The sequence below is a fragment of the Rutilus rutilus genome (assembly GCF_951802725.1).
Source record: "Rutilus rutilus genome assembly, chromosome: 21".
Classification (NCBI taxonomy): Eukaryota; Metazoa; Chordata; class Actinopteri; order Cypriniformes; family Leuciscidae; genus Rutilus; species Rutilus rutilus.
The window spans coordinates 22007101-22022008 of NC_140226.1; the positions used below are offsets into that span (position 1 = coordinate 22007101).

General features: G+C 38.0%; 1 protein-coding gene across 1 annotated transcript in view; it reads left to right on the plus strand.

Annotated features, from left to right (window-relative positions):
- Positions 1-321: 321 nt before the first annotated feature.
- Positions 322-14908, plus strand: part of pacrg (PARK2 co-regulated) — a 107988-nt gene continuing 93401 nt past the window's right edge. The window contains exon 1 of the mRNA XM_084392551.1: positions 322-507. Within this exon, the coding sequence (XP_084248677.1) occupies positions 415-507 (93 nt within the window). The 5' untranslated portion in view covers positions 322-414. The remainder of the gene's footprint in view (positions 508-14908) is intronic.

Consider the following 14908-nt stretch of genomic DNA (forward strand, 5'->3'; position numbering starts at 1 on the left):
AAACCAAAAACCCCAAAATAATTATTGGAAAAACAAAAATCTAATTAGACTGAATAAAAGATAGATGCGCTGAGAAAATCCATGCCTTATGCACGCACATATATCACTGGAACATAATCACACTTTCCGGTATTGATTATCATTTTGCTACACTATAATTTCTCATTTCCCTTTTATTTTTAAATGACGTTTGATAAACGACAACGGAGTGCGTGTTGTTTCCATAGCAAGATGAACATCCGGGTTTTTTTTAACCCTCCATAGCAACCGCAGCGCGTCCCCAAGTGAGTCCTTGGCAACCCAAACAGAGCACTAATGCGACACCAATGAGTTAGCTTGCGTTCTCCGTGCGGTTTTATCCTATAAATTTGTATTGGTCTTTTTAAACTGAAACTGATTAATTAGTTATTAATTATGTGTACGAAAATGAGAGCTTTTGAATCTTTGGCTAAAAAAGAACTGAAAACTGAGGGATTTACGGTGAAGTCCACCATGAAGAATTCAGTGGTAAGTTCATGGTTAATTTGTTATTATTGTTTTGAACAATTTTATGTAGTGACTTGTTTTTTTTAAAAATGTATTTAAACTAGACAGACAAGACACTTGTGCCATCTCCTAGAAATGCGGTTTTTTTTTTTTTTTTTTTTTCAGGGTGGGATGTTTGCGCATGTAACAGTTAGGCCTAACCATTTTAAATTACTCGTTGTGATAATGGCCCTAGCACTAATGTTCTGTATTCTTCTGCTTCTACAAATGTGACTAAATCTGTGTTAATGGTTTTAATGGTGCCTGTTTTAATGGGTTTGTGACTGGGTTAATGTCCTACTCTCTGACTTAAAAACCGCATTCGGATGAAGCTGCAGTCACAGGTCATTTAATGAAATGATTCAGATGTTTGTGTGATATATAAATTTAGCATCAATCTTATTATTAAATGAAGAATTATCCTGTCTAACGTTTCTTCATTAATTCTGAGCAGTTTGTGATCAGAATTTCCACACTGATTCTCTTTAGAGTCTGGTGGGATGCTATTGCCAGCAGTATTTAATTGTTAGACAGATAAAGAGCAAAAAAATATTTAAATTCATAATGAAAATCCCTCAGACTGGGTATCAAGACATTTAGCTTTAAAGGTTAATTCACCCAAAAATGATCATTAATTACTCACCTCATGTCATTCCAAATCCATAAGACTTACGTTCAGTTTCGGAACACAAATGATTTGATTACATCTGAGAGCTTTCTGTCCCTCCAGACACTTCAAAAAGTACTTAAAGAGATCTTAAAAGTAAGTTAATCCATATGAATTGAACAGTTTAGTGCAACATTTCTGAAGAGACTCGATCGCTTTATATGCTGAACAGTTTGAATTTAGGCTTTTATTCATGTAAACATTCATCAACTCACACATCACTTGTGGTAAACCAACAGAAGCTTAAGCATGTTCGCTTGACGTGCGAGAACTAGTGTGGTTCATTCTTGTGTGTTACGGAGCGCTTTTGAGCTTCCACAAGAGTTTTGTTATCGCGCAAGCAGGTTCGGTTGAGCGTTTGTTTATGTTCTCTGATCAATGTTTATATGTGAATAAAAGCCTAGATTCAATCTATTCATCGTATAAAGCGATCGAGTCTCTTCAGAAATTTTGGACTAAACCGCTCAATTCATGTGGATTAGTTTTACGATCTGAACTTTTTGAAGTTTCAGTTGCATAGCTGTCAATGGAGGGACAGAAAGCTCTCAGATTTCATTAAAACAATCTAAGCCTTTAATCAGAGTATAGGTGATGACATTCCTATGCAACAATTTTATTTTTGTATTCTATACATGAATATCAGATGATGTCACCAACGTCTCCTCACTGACGTCATTCACTTCTAAAACTTGTCTGCCGCCATCTTGAGTACCTTACTCGGCTAGATCGATATGTCAGTTGCAAAGGAACTAGCTAGCTATGCTTTCACAACACGGTAACATAAATATAACTTAAATATAACATAACATAAATCTGTAACGTTCGTTATTTTGAATAGAAATCATCACTCAAAAAGCATTCATTCACGTCTTCTCCGGTTTATTTGTGTTCAAATACATGCAATACAGTATCCGCCAGGGCTATTAGTCCAATGGTAATCAGTGTTTGGTGTAGGCAATCAGTACAGTGATTGATATGACCAATGAAAACTTTAGAATCAGCTGCAGGGCGGGATTTCCGCTGAAGTGGTTTGGGGAAAAAAATAAAAAAATAATCACGCTTCTGTTCTGCCTGCGGTCCTGCATGACTTCCTCATTCTGACATCCGTGATAACAAAGCTAAAGTAACATCTCTTCACCTGAAACGAGAAGCTAATAAATGCACGGTTTGAAGTATATGTGATTTGTGTGTGATTTTCGTGCGATTGGGGAATTTTCATATGAATAAAGAATGTTTACAGTATGCATGCTAGGTAAGGATAGGCCATAGCTTCATATAAAATGTTAAATATAACATATTTCAAAATGTTTTTTTGACTTGAAACCATTTTAAACCGCGACCGGAATATGATACAAATCCTCGATGGTGTTTTAAAGTGAGTTAAAAGTAAAAGTGTAATATTAATCAATTAAATTGTGTCATGTAGCTTTATGCTACCTGTTGTGCTAATGCACCTGCTGCAGGAGCTATTCTATTCCATACAATAATTTTTTTTAAAGAATTCAAATAATGTTTCAAGAATAGTTATTTTTTTGTTTGTTTTCTAACAAGACTTGAGATAATAGGTTTGTCAGTACCATAGACAGTACTCGGTAGGTACTCAAGATGGCGGCCGTCAACTGGAAAAAGAGCGGATGACGTAAGAGGTCACGTGACTGATATTCATGAATAGTCTATACTCTGAGTGGTAAAAACAAAAAGGACATTTGCTAACTTGACCAGGTTGGTCATGATTTGTAGCATTGTCCTGGATGTGCTACATTCTTCTGTATTTCTTTTCTTTTCTTTTCTTTTCTTTTCTTTTCTTTTCTTTTCTTTTCTTTTCTTTTCTTTTCTTTTCACTCATATAGCCTTCTATCATCCACAAACAAACAGTCACTTCAAAATGGAGTTTCTGCTTGCTTAATACATATTTCATCACAATGTGATTGTGGATCCCATTTTTCACTAGACAGCTGAACTGACAGTTACCCATCATTCTCATGCCCCACGACATCACCCCCATCAGTGCAGGCTGGGGTATAATTGCCTAAAATGGGCTCATCTCTTGATAGCGTCTACTTGTTGGCCAGAGATGAAGATGTATTAGATGCCCGTAACAAGTATAAAAGCCCATCAGTTTAAACTGGCAGCTCTTATCGCCCTGTTGAAAGATAGGCTAGTATTTTCTTATTTTAGACTGAATCTGTGCATTAGTTGAGAGAAGCATTTTCAAAAATAAGGACATAAAGATGGATTATTACAGTGGCCCAGTAGTGCACAACCAGGACAGGACTTAGGGGGCTGGGGGCCTTATGTCAGATTCTTAAATTTAATCAACAAATTCAGCCAAGAGAAAACAATATTTTTAAATTCAATGTCATAGCTATCGGTCCTCTTATGTCAGATTCTTACATTTAATCAACAAATTCAATCAGAATGCAAATACTAATGTATGGCTATTATGACCAAATAAAAGTAAGTCTTTGGAAGGAAGGGGGGCTTTGGGTGCTCGAGCCCCTGCCCTTTTTCAAAAATTTATCAAAAGTGCCCATCTCAAACTAATAATGATAATATTGTGGTCAATCAAACAAAATGCATTTGATTATAATTAACATGATAATGTGTACAAAACTAAAGTAGCCTAAATTCACGTTTATTTTTACTTTTACTTTCTGTCAGTCTGTCTTGCTGGTGTGATAACTCACATATCATAGGCTCGTGTTATATACAAAACGGGAACTCGTTAGGCCTATAGGTTTTTGTTTTGTTTTTATCATTTTTATGACATGTATGCCTATTCCTATATTGTGATGGCAGTGGATGGATCAACACGCGTGTTATTCTTGGTGAAATAAAGATAAATATCAGGTTGCGCCGTATGATTATGGCCTCGAAGCTCTTAGTCGGAGGATATTAAGGCCCGGGTATTTTATTCCGTGCTCCCCTCCGTCTTGGCCTTTCAAACTACTCCGTGAGCGCACACTTAAGTGTATTGGATTTTGTTTTCGAGCGTTCAAGTCACTACTTTGGGCTGATTATAGCCCTCGCTCGCACATGGCCAGACAGTGCAAATACGGCTAATAATTTCTGGATATCTGGCATACAAGTTAACCGAACAAAACAAACGAACGGAAATGGGTAAGGGAGGGGGCCCCCTACTGGGCGGGACCCAAGGGTTGCAGCCCATTCAAGCCCAATGGTAAGTCCGGCCATGTGCACAACACAACGAAATTTAAAAAGCAAACATAAGTTCACAACACAACAAAATTAAGCCACGACACAACTAAATAAATCCACAATACAATGGAAATGAGCCACAACACAACGGAAAATGTACAACACACCGGAAATAAGCCACAACACAATGGAATAATGCCGCCCACAACACAACAAAATAAAGCCGCAATACAACGGAAATGCTCCCAGCACCAGACGGCTCTTGGAGCGCGGTAAAGTTAGTTTTCTATGCCACTGTTCTATAGAGTCAGCAGTCTAAAAAATATATCAACACCACGATTAGTTTTAACAGTTTGTAGCTAACCATTGTATATCGACATTTATTAGCCTAATTCAAAATCACCTACGTGTGTTATAGTTGCATATTTATACTCTAGAATGCTTTGACGCGCATCAGCCTAAGGGAACGTCTGCCAATTCCTCCAAGTGGTTAAAAAGTATAATTTGTATTAATTAAAATGACTTTTAACATTCAAAAACAGACATGTTCAAAATCCAATGCTTGATTGTAAGACTGACTTAGCCTATACAGGTGACTTTTTTCCAATACCTCCCTTCATGTATTTACAGTAAACAATTATTTTTAGGAAACAACATTTCTGTAATGTATTTGTGTTATATCATATATATATATTTTTTTTCTTTTATCATGTTTTAAAGGTTGTTGTACGTTCCTAACCAGACTGACTTACTACAGGTGAAATTGTGCCAATAGCTCCCTGTATGCACAGTACACAATTTGTTTTTTATAAAAATATTACTGTAATTCCCTGAAATTTTTTTTTTTCATGTTTCAAAGCTTGTGTTAGGTTCCTAGTGACCAGACTGACTTATTACAGGTGAAATTGTGCCAATACCTTTCTGTAATTCTTCAATTTACCAAATGGTTTTTATTTTTAATTATCAAATTATATTATAATAAATTATACGTTTTAATTACTTTGTGGAATTGCCAGACGTTCCCTTAGGGATCATGCACTGTGGAAGCAGGTCAAAGCATTCTCGAGTATAAATACGCAGCTGTAATTCATGTAGGTGATTTTGAAGTAACATTTTATGTCAATATACAATGGTTATATACTGTTAAAACTAATCCTGGTATTGATATCTTAAGACTGCAGACTCTATAGAACAGTGGCATGGAAATTAACTTTACCGAGAGCCCTCTGGTGGTCGGGAGCATTTCCGTGGTGTTGCAGCTTTATTTCGTTGTTTTGTGGCTTCATTTCGTTGTGTTGTATCTTATTTCCGTTGTGTTGTGACATATCCGTTGTGTTGTGGCTTATTTACGTTGTGTTGTACATTTTTCTTTGTGTTGTGGATTCATTCCGTTGTGTTGTGGCTTAATTTCGTTGTGTTGTGAATTTATCTTTGTTTTTTAAATTTCGTTGTGTTGCGCACTACTGGGCCACCGTAGATTATAGAAATAATCTGACAGATACACAGATTATAAAAAAATACATTCATGGAGGCCTCCGTTTTGTGTCCTATACCAGAGCTGCATTTGTTACAGCCACACACCATGAAATGAACTATTTCACAACATGGATTGTGTTAATTTATTATCTGTATTTATGTTCACAACTATTAACACATGCACAGACACACACATGTCATTTAGCCAACAGTCACTTTTCACTAATGAGCCTGTTTAGCATCTGTATGTGACTAATTAATTACCCTCCTTAACCCATGGCTAAACCCTCGCTCCTGTGCTTAAACTGACCTAAATTTCCCCCATGTGCTAATTAAGGTTGTGATCTAAAGTGTGGTCTCTCACAGGAGATGCTGTGTTGTTGAGGGCATGTCTATTAATTTATGACTGTTCTTCATTATAGCCATCAACTCACATCAGTATGACAACCAACTAGCCCTAAGTTTAAGTCTTTCCTGGAGCCAAACAGCTGTTTTGTTTCCTTATTGTTCTGCTCAGAATATGCAGATATATTTTGGACCATACAGTTTTCCTAAAACTTAATCTCTAAGTGCACAGAGTTAGAGACTGCAACAGACTGCAACAGACTGCGTCAGGCAACAGACATAGACAGGGGTAACAACATGCTAATCCGGAAAAAAAAAAAAAACAGACAAAGTGCCCGTTGCTATCTGTCGGTGCAGTGTGAATTGGCCTTTAAATGTTACCAGTATTGGCCTTTAGATAGTGACCAGTGGCTTTTTAAAGAAACTCAACTAAAGAAAAACCAACAACATAAAAGAATCATAAAAGTAGGTCACATGACTTGTGTTTTCTGTTCTGAGGAAATACACGATGATAGAATTGTTTTGGGCAAACTATTCCTTTTCCACTTCTAAAGACTTTTCTGATATATTTAAGATATTTTATGGTCCTTTTGCATCCTTTTTGAAGCATGAAAGCTCCCCATTCATTTTAATTGCATGGGAAAATCTCATCCAGTGCACTCTTCAAAATGTCATATTGTGTTCCATGGAACAAGATAGTGTGGATTTGGAATGACATGAGGGTGAATAAGATTGCACAGTTAAAACAGACTGCATATTTGTATTCCAATGCATACATTTTTTTTCTATAGTTTATTTATATAAACATGCTAGATTGATGTCTTTGACAATTCTAAATACTAGTGCAAAATGCCCGTGCAAAATCCAGATTTTGCGTGCAAAATCAGTTTTTGTATGTATTTTTAGTAATTGTTGGTTTGGTGTGTTTGAGTGCTCATTGTTACATTGCACAGCAAAAGTTCAGTGACATTTTTATTTGTGCATGGTAGAAAGCACACAGTGAACTCCGAGAAAACGCTATGCTTGAGCAAACAGTTTGTGAATAGGCTACTACAAATGATGCCCGTGAAAGAGACTATGAACGCATTGAATAGGATATGTTTAGTTGGTGAATAGCATAGGCTACTATTACACAGTAGCGATAATGTTAAGCGCACCAGAATGAAATATAATATTCATAAGTAAAAAGCATAGCTGACTTACAGATTCAGTTAACATCCACAAATGAATAAGCGCGTCGATTCAGGGAGCAGTGCAAAGTGCCCGTGCAAAATCAGTTTTTGTGTGTGTTTTTAGTAATTGTTGGTTTGGTGTATTTGAGTGCTCATTGTTACAATTACACAGCAAAAGTTCAGTGACATTTTTATTTGTGCATGGTAGAAAGCAAATTCTGATACTGACATAATGACATACAAAATTTTTTGGAAAATGTAACTACACGATTCAGGGAGCAGGCTACACAGTGAACTCCGAGGTACTTAAAGGGGTCATATAATGCCATTTTTGTACAAGCTAATGTGATTCTTTAGGGTCTAAATTAAAAGTTTGTAATATACTTTAATTAAAAATTCTCATTAGTATTGTAAGAAAACACTCATTTTACCTGGTCAAAAACAGCTCTGTTTTCAGCACGCCGTTTAAGTGCATGTGTCTTTAAATGATAATGAGCTTTGCTCACCCCGCCCCTTTGTTCTGTGCGTACACCGTTTGTAATAATAACACAATAACCATAACGCGTTGTTCATTATAAACGTGGGATTATGAATTATATTGAGAACGTCGTACATAGAAAACATGCCGTAATGTACCCTGAGTGTAAACCTTAGCCGCATTCATCGTGAAGCGTGCAGCAAGCGATTTGCAAAGATTAATATAAATATTAATATAAAGGTTAATAAAACGTTACACTCACTTCTTATTCTGGAGGTGCAGCAGGAACACGAATAGTTGGTACCGATCCTTTTTTCAGGAGCAGCTTCTTAGCAAAACCAGCTTTATACTGACCTCGTTTGTAAAGCAGTCTGGTGTGTGAAATGATTCGCGCAAACATGAATGCATTGACGTTGATCGTGGGGAATATTCCCTTCGAAAACAAACTCAGCCACTGCGTCTTCAGCGGTTCGGATTTAGGAACATCAAAATTACTGCTGTGTTCCTTATTACACCCAAGACCAGAACACCACAATCGCATAGACGCCATTCTGCTCTTAGACAGTGCTCCAGCGTATCAACAATGACCGCGCCGCAGACTATGATTGACAGCTCGCTCACGAGCGAGGGCGGGTCTGTGTTGAAGCGCTGCTGTCAATCAACAATCGTGGGAGGGGCGTCGATTTTGTGACGTCACAAAATCGAACGGCTTGATTTGAGATGGGGGGAAAACATATAAGAAGATTAAAAAAAAAAAACCACTGGATGGATTTTTATCATTATATGATGGTTGTGTACAGGCACTGCCTACAAACATTTCAGTACAATCAACTTGTAAAAGTGCATGTACCATTATATGACCACTTTAAGCTCCACTGCTTTCTTCGACCCTCTCTGTGAGGGTCAAAAGCCAGAGCGGCTAGAGCGGCAAAAGCCAGTGTGTGCTTCTTTTACCGATATATATTTAAAGATATCTTTTGCATTTCTTATCCAAACAACGTCAAACTTGGCACTGCACTTACTCATGCCCGTAGCGAGACACCTGTCAAGTTTGAAATCTATCGGACTAACAGTTCGAGAGATATGCGAATAACACACACACACAGACAGAAAGATGTTGCCGTAATTTATAGATAGATACAGAGGTGTCAAGTAACGAAGTACAAATACTTCGTTACCTTACTTAAGTAGAAATTTGGGGTATCTATACTTTACTGGAGTAATTATTTTTCAGACGACTTTTTACTTCTGCTCCTTACATTTTCACGCAATTATCTGTACTTTCTACTCCTTACATTTTAAAAACAGCCTCGTTACTCCTATTTAATTTCGGCTTGTTTTCATTCCGGCTTGTCGTCGTTAAAAAAAAATTGGCCAATTACACAAACGGTTTAGATCTGAGTTGTGAGAGGCTGTAGTCACATTTGGTTGTGCGAAGCGCCAAAACTCCTCCGAAGGAAACCTAGATGCGGTAAGCGAGGGAGAAATCGGGGCAAATCGCGTCAAATATTGAGAGAGAGAGAGCATTAATTGCATTTTTTTCCTTACATTACTTTTACTTTTATACTTTAAGTAGTTTTGAAACAAGTACTTTTATACTTTTACTTGAGTAAAAAGCTCGAGTTGATACTTCAACTTCTACAGAAGTCTTTTTAAACCCTAGTATCTATACTTCTACCTGAGTAATGAATGTGAATACTTTTGACACCTCTGGATAGATATAATATACAGAAGTAAACAGCGTAGGTGACTTACAGATTCAGTTAACATCCACAAATGAATAAGCGCGACGATTCAGGGAGCAGGCTACACAGTGAACTCGACGATTCAGGGCTACACAGTGAACTCGACGATTCAGGGAGCAGGCTACACAGTGAACTCGACGATTCAGGGCTACACAGTGAACTCGACGATTCAGGGAGCAGGCTACACAGTGAACTCGACGATTCAGGGAGCAGGCTACACAGTGAACTCCGAAAAAATGCTACGCTTGAGCAAACAGTTTGTGAATATGTTTCTACAAATGATGGCTGTGAATAAACTATAATATTCAGTAAACAGTGTAGCTGACAGAGTGTTTATGTCAGAATGTTTATTTTTAAACCACAACCTTCTTGGGGCTTCTTTGACCGATACAACCCTCTAATGTCAGAATGTTTATTTTTAAACCACAACCTTCTAAGTGCTTCTTTTACTGGTATTTTTAACGATATCTTTTGCATTTCTCATCCAAACAACGTCAAACTTGGCACTGCACTTACTCGTGCCCGTAGCAAGACACCTGTCGAGTTTGAAATCCATCGGACTAACGGTTCGAGAGATATGCAAAATCCGTGCAAAATCAGTTTTTGAGTGTGTATTTAGTAATTGTTGGTTTGGTGTGTTTGAGTGCTCATTGTTACTATTACACAGCAAAAGTTCAGTGACATTTTTATTTGTGCATGGTAGAAAGCACACAGTGAACTCCGAGAAAACGCTATGCTTGAGCAAACAGTTTGTGAATAGGCTACTACAAATGATGCCCGTGAAAGAGACTGAACGCATTGAATAGGATATGTTTAGTTGGTGAATAGCATAGGCTACTATTACACAGCAGCGATAATGTTAAACGCACCAGAATGAAATATAATATTCAGAAGTAAAACAGCATAGCTGACTTACAGATTCAGTTAACATCCACAAATGAATAAGCCCGTCGATTCAGGGAGCAGTGCAAAGTGCCCGTGCAAAATCAGTTTTTGTGAGCTGATCGCCGTCAAAAAAGTTCAGGAGATATTTCTTAGCGATGGCTGATTTCAAAAGTTTCAATATGATAAAAAATAGCTTTTATATTGATTCAATGGATTAATTGCATTTTGAAAAAAAGTGTCATGAATTTATTGCATTTTTGGGGAAAAATAATCCGTTTTTATAATAAATCTTTGAAAATCTAAATCTGGATTTGAATTTTTTATGTTATTATAACCTAAAGATGCTATGTGAAAGTTTGAAACAGAAAATAGTGGTTACTATTAACCAAACTATAATATTCAGAAGTAAACATTGTAGCTGACAGAATGTTTATGTCAGAATGTTTATTTTTAAACCACAACCTTCTTGGGGCTTCTTTGACCGATACAACCCTCTAATGTCAGAATGTTTATTTTTAAACCAAAACCTTCTAAGTGCTTCTTTTACCGATATATTTACCGATATCTTTTGCATTTCTCATCCAAACAACGTCAAACTTGGCACTGCACTTACTCGTGCCCGTAGCAAGACACCTGTCGAGTTTGAAATCCATCGGACTAACGGTTTGAGAGATATGCGGTTAACAGACACACACACACACACAGACAGACATATTCAGTAAACAGTGTAGCTGACAGAGTGTTTATGTCAGAATGTTTATTTTTAAACCACAACCTTCTAAGTGCTTCTTTTACTGATATATTTAACGATATCTTTTGCAACGTCAAACTTGGCACTGCACTTACTCGTGCCCGTAGCGAGACACCTGTCGAGTTTGAAATCCATCGGACTAACGGTTCGAGAGATATGCGAATAACAGACATACAGACACACACAGACACACAGACACACTGACAGACAGACAGACGTTTCTGTAATTTATAGATAGATGCAGCGCTCAAGTTAAAAGTAGTTCACCAACGTGTCTCTAGACCTTGAATTTTTTTTCATTCCACTTCCCTACGTTTCATGTTTTTTATTTTTTTTTATGCAAAAATACATTTTGTGTAAATGGCCCCTAATGACAATATTTTTTGTGCCAAACTTTTTCTTTGTACTAAGAATTCATTTACAAAGATTCTTGATTTTAAATCTGTTCAAATTGGATAAATTGTCTGATTGGACTAGCTCTGTTTAATGAATGTAGGACATGGCATTAGAAGTTCCATTAGTGAAGGAGCATCTTGTGCATGACATATTCTAAAGATACAGCAATCAAGGTAAAAATAGTTATATCACATTTTTAAAATGAAAAAAACATGTTTTGTGTGAATGGCCCCCAAATGATGACACCATGATTCCCTTTATACTTTTGCAAAGATTCTAAATTATAAATCTGTTCAAATTGGATGGCTGAGTGGACCAACTCTGTTTGTGGAATGTGGGACATGGCAGAAATAACTTCGAGATTATCGTCATCTGCACATCGACACGGTTCTGCTTTCAAAGCTGCTAATCTACATGATATTGAAACAGCAGCCCACATATCCTACTGGCTGCATTAAACATTTAGAGGTGTGTTGCTCATTATGTGTGTAAGAGGTAGAAGAGTCACTGGCTGATTCATCCAACAGTCACATCCTCTCTCTGATGGCAAGCTCATCACCGGGAGACGATTAATATCTCCCATACCGCTCTGTGTGCTTAGAAATGCAAGGCGGGGGAATGCTCTGCTAAGTTCGTTATACAACAAAGTGTGTCACCCAGTCTGTGCCGCATGCACTTCCATGTGCACACAGATTTTCAATACACGTACGTCTCCTGTCAAACTCACCAGCAGTTAATCTTTTCGATAACACATGCCTTTCATTAGCACCAGAAAGAGAAAGAGAAGAAGAGAGGGAGAAAATATTTTTTCCATGTCATTCTGTATTCTCCATCATTTTTATGTTTGTTCGCTGTGTAAATTAAAGGGATAGTTCACCCAAAAATGAAAATTACCCCATGATTTACTTACTCTCAAGCCATCCTAGGTGTAAAACTTTATCGACTAGTCAAGTCAAGTCAAGTCACCTTCATTTATATAGCGCTTTTAACAATATGGATTGTTTCAAAGCAGCTTTACAGTGATAATAGGAAATTACTGTAACAGATTGTGTAGGCTTTACCGCAGCTCTAGAATAAAGTTATTGTCCAGCTAAAGTTAGTTTTGACTGATTGATTCACTTCCATTGCGAAGATCATTAGTTATTAACTTAGGGGCCGCTAATTCAACACCGTTCTAACAGGAAAAATCCTTAACGCGCTCCGGCCGCTCATCCACACAAAACAGTGCCTGGTGTCTCGAGAACGCACTCCCTGAAATAGGTTTGAAGGTGCAAACGATTATCCGTTATCTCTGCGCAAAACTCAAAAACGCAAACCCGTGAAAATGCAGACGTCGTGCACATGAGCATTAGGCTATGTGTTCAGTCCAAAGGTATGCGCGTTTGAATGTATATGTGCGTAGGCGTATAGTCCTTCTTTACAAATCAACCCTCAACAAACTACTTGTCTGGCCTTAAAATTTATAATACAGAAATCTTTGTTGCGTCTGCGTAGCCACGCAAACCGGAATTATCACAACAACATTTTATCTGTACTGAGGTAAAGGGAAGGGAAGGAGGCCTTCACATGGGATGGACTGGTTGACACTTCAGGACTGCGTTGTCATCGTTTCCAGGCGCAGGTCCTTCATCAGATCTGGATACGGCCTGGATCCGGCAGACTGTGGTAAACCTCGGATAAACAGAGAGACTAATATTAGCGTAGACGCCATCTTTCTTATGATGTAACAAGTACATCAGGATTTATGGGGAGTGTTCCCGGTTCCGGCTGACCTAATCTATGCAACCTAACATTGAATTATAGAGGTCTATAATGTGTTATGTGTATGCTAGGCCAAAGAGATGTCTAGATTTGAACTGACAGAGTGTGTCTGCTTCCCTGACACAGTTAGGAAGATTGTTTCAAAGTTTTGGTGCTAAATAGGAAAAGGATCTACCGCCAGCAGTCGATTTTGATATTCTAGGTATCATCAACTGGCCGGAATTGTCAGAATGAGAGTCGTAGATCCAAATGCAAGCAAACAGTTTATTGAAGGCAGGTTGAACAGATGAATAACTCAAAACACCACGTATAGCAGGCGGGCGACCAGGATATAATTACAGCGGAGAGGTTGAGTGATATGAATAATTCTGGGTGGATGCCAACCGCGAACTGTAATGAAGAGAACTCCACACGATCTCCAGAAGTCTGGGAACACAGACGAGATCGAGGAAATAACTCCGTAAGGAACTCAGTCACCGGAACTGGGTAAGAGAGCATAAACAAGAGTGACGAACCGACACCATGCAATAATCACTCCCGCTAGATATAGGCAGCTAACAAACTGCAGCTGCGGGCCGATTAAGTGATCAGCTGGTTTCTAAGCAACAAACAAGCAACACACACACAGATCCCACACCCACAAACATATCAACAGATACACAAAAGCAGACACTGTGACAGGAATTTTGAGATCGCAATAGACGTGAAGGACTATAATGCGTTAAGAGCTCGCTCAAGTACTGGGGAGCTAAACCATTTAGTGCTTTGTAAGTAATCAGCAATATTTTAAAATTCATACGATGTTTAATAGGGAGCCAATGCAGTGTTGACAGAACCGGGCTAATATGGTCATACTTCCTGGTTCTGGTAAGAACTCTAGCTGCTGCATTTTGGACCAGCTGTAGTTTGTTTATTAAGCGTGCAGGTCAACCACTTATAATAGCATTACAATAATCTAGCCTTGATGTCATGAACGCATGAACTAATTGTTCTGCATTTTTCATTGAGAGCATATGACATCATTTAGATATATTTTTAAGATGAAAAAATGCGGTTTTACAGACACTAGACACGTGACTTTCAAATGAAAGATTGGTATCAAAGAGCACACCCAGGTTCCTAACCGACGACGAGGACCTGACAGAGCAGCCATCAAATGTTAGACAGTATTCTAGGTTATTACAGTACAATTAACTAGCTTCCGGCAGAAGGCCGTTATCCCTTTAATGACTGATACAGCCAGGGAGTGTTTACTTTGATGATTGTTTTGAATTGGGAGGGTTTGGTAGAGGAGTGCTTTTTGGTATTTTGCTTGTTGCTAGGCATGAGGTTTACTGTACAGTCAAGAGTACGTTCTGTGGAACTCAAAGAGGAGAGCATAAATTTACAAGTGTAACCTACGTTTATTTCAAGAGCCTTGTTTGTTAGATCATGTGAAGTGGTTCTCAACTGGTGGGTTGTGACTGAAAATCCTGTCACAGATGTGTTCTGATAGGATGAGAGGGACATAACTGCAGCCGGGTGCTCTAAAAGGGTGCCTAACCTATT